Here is a 1,865-nt window from a genome sequence, read left to right on the forward strand (position 1 = left end):
CCTGCTGGCGGGACTCGGGGAGAAAAAGGAGTAGAGCGTCTTCTGGCCGATCATCCCGAAGGCGGGCAGGGGCGAACGCGCGCCACCCGGGAACCAGCGAGGCTGACGCTAGCTGTGGCGGTCCGAAATTGGCGCCAAACGGCCCGCGCATGCTCCGAGCGGTGGGCTTTGGGGGCTGGGGGCGGAGGGCTTAGTACGCATGTGCGGGAGGGGTGGCTGCGCAAAGACCCCAGGGCGGGGTGGGATTTGGCACCATGCGCAGGAGCTTATTCTTTCATTCACTTTGTCTGTTCGTAGCCTCTGCCTTTGGGCAAGTCCCTCCACCTCTCAGCTTGTAGGAAGGTTAGTTCCTGCCCCATAGGGATATTGTGGGAGTGAAATAAGCATTATAATGGTATTTGTTGATCTTTGAAATACATTCTCTCGTTTAATTTTCACAACCGATTTCACTGACAACAAACTCAGTCTTAGAATGGTCAGACTTTTTACCTAGCCTGTAAGGTTTGGGGGAGAATTTGAGGTCCTGGAAGTTAAACCTCAAGCTCTTCATCCTCCGAAGGGCACCACCATTCCCCCACCCCCCATACACCTGGGATTCTTCTCTTTCCCTCTCTCTTCGTATCCAAACCATCAATATCTCCTTTTGGTTTTATCTCCAAAATATCCCGAATTCAACTGCTGCTCTTCCATCTCCTGGCTACAATCCTTCTGAAACGTAAGTTACATCATGACAATCCCTGGGTTAAAACCCTTCTATGGTCTTCACATATGCTTAGTATAAAACCCCAGCTGCTTTCTTACCCAGCTCTCAAGAACGCTTCCCTCTCTGACCAGTGGGCACTGAATCTGCCTCCCAGCACATTACCTGGACACAAGCTTGTCCCCTTGTGGCCTTCAAACTCTTGCACATGCTGTTGCCCTGCCTGGAAAGCTTCAGGATCCTTTCCTCACAGACCTTGCCTCCTGTCTCACTTTCTAGCCCATCGCTCTAATAACTTCTATACTGTATAAAATTACTATTCATCTCTTGTTTATTTTTGTCTCCATCTCCAAAACATAACGTGGATGAGGGCAGGAACTTTCTCCTTGTTGCTGGTGTGTACCAGTGCCTGGGACAAGGAGCTTAAGTATTAATAGACCTGCAACATAACCAGCGCCACTTTAGACAAGCCCAAGTACAAAATGGCGCCGCCCACCTCTACCCCTCCCCTACCCCCTTCCCTTTAGGAGAAGCCTCCTGACTTAAACAGAAACCCCTTTTGCTTCCACAAGGACACAGTTCTCCACCTCCATCCACATTAGCATAATGACCCTCCTTGATGGTATCAGCCAGCCCTTGGCGCAGTATATAAGCTCTACCACCCCCACACCTGGTGCCACACCTTTCAGGGTAGCCCTGGGCTGCCTGCTACTTTGAGCACAGCCCAGCAGATTTCTTCCTGGCATCTCGGCTCACTTTCTTTCAAGTATAGGAAGGGAGAGGGGCTCATAACTGAAAATCATTTGCCCTTATAGCCACTTCGAAAAACAATTCAGCAGTCTTGTATAAAGTTGAACTTTATCATCTGATCCAGCAATCCCACTCATAGGCATTTCCCCAAGATAAATGAAAATCTGTATTCACACGAAAGCTTGTACATAGATGTTTATAGCAACTTTATTCACAATCGCCTAAAACAGGAAACAACCCAGACGCCCAACTGGCATTTATGGCTCCTTTGTGGTACTCACCACTGTGGTGCATGCATACAATGGAGTACTATTCAGCAAGAAAAAAGAACAAACGATTGGGGCCGGCCCGGTGGCATGGCGCACTGCTATAGTGCGCCGCTTGGGAAGTGCGGCGGCGCTCCCGCCGAGGGTTC

At 49.9% G+C, this 1,865-nt stretch overlaps 1 protein-coding gene across 1 annotated transcript in view; it reads right to left on the reverse strand.

Annotated features, from left to right (window-relative positions):
* Positions 1 to 54, reverse strand: part of UNG (uracil-DNA glycosylase) — a 12,402-nt gene extending 12,348 nt beyond the window's left edge. Inside the window, exon 1 of the mRNA XM_008569785.1 lies at positions 1 to 54. This exon is cut by the window's left edge and continues 1 nt beyond it. Coding sequence (XP_008568007.1) covers positions 1 to 54 — 54 coding nt within the window.
* Positions 55 to 1,865: the final 1,811 nt, after the last annotated feature.

Source organism: Galeopterus variegatus, unplaced genomic scaffold (genome assembly GCF_000696425.1).
Source record: "Galeopterus variegatus unplaced genomic scaffold, G_variegatus-3.0.2 Scaffold529, whole genome shotgun sequence".
NCBI lineage: Eukaryota > Metazoa > Chordata > Mammalia > Dermoptera > Cynocephalidae > Galeopterus > Galeopterus variegatus.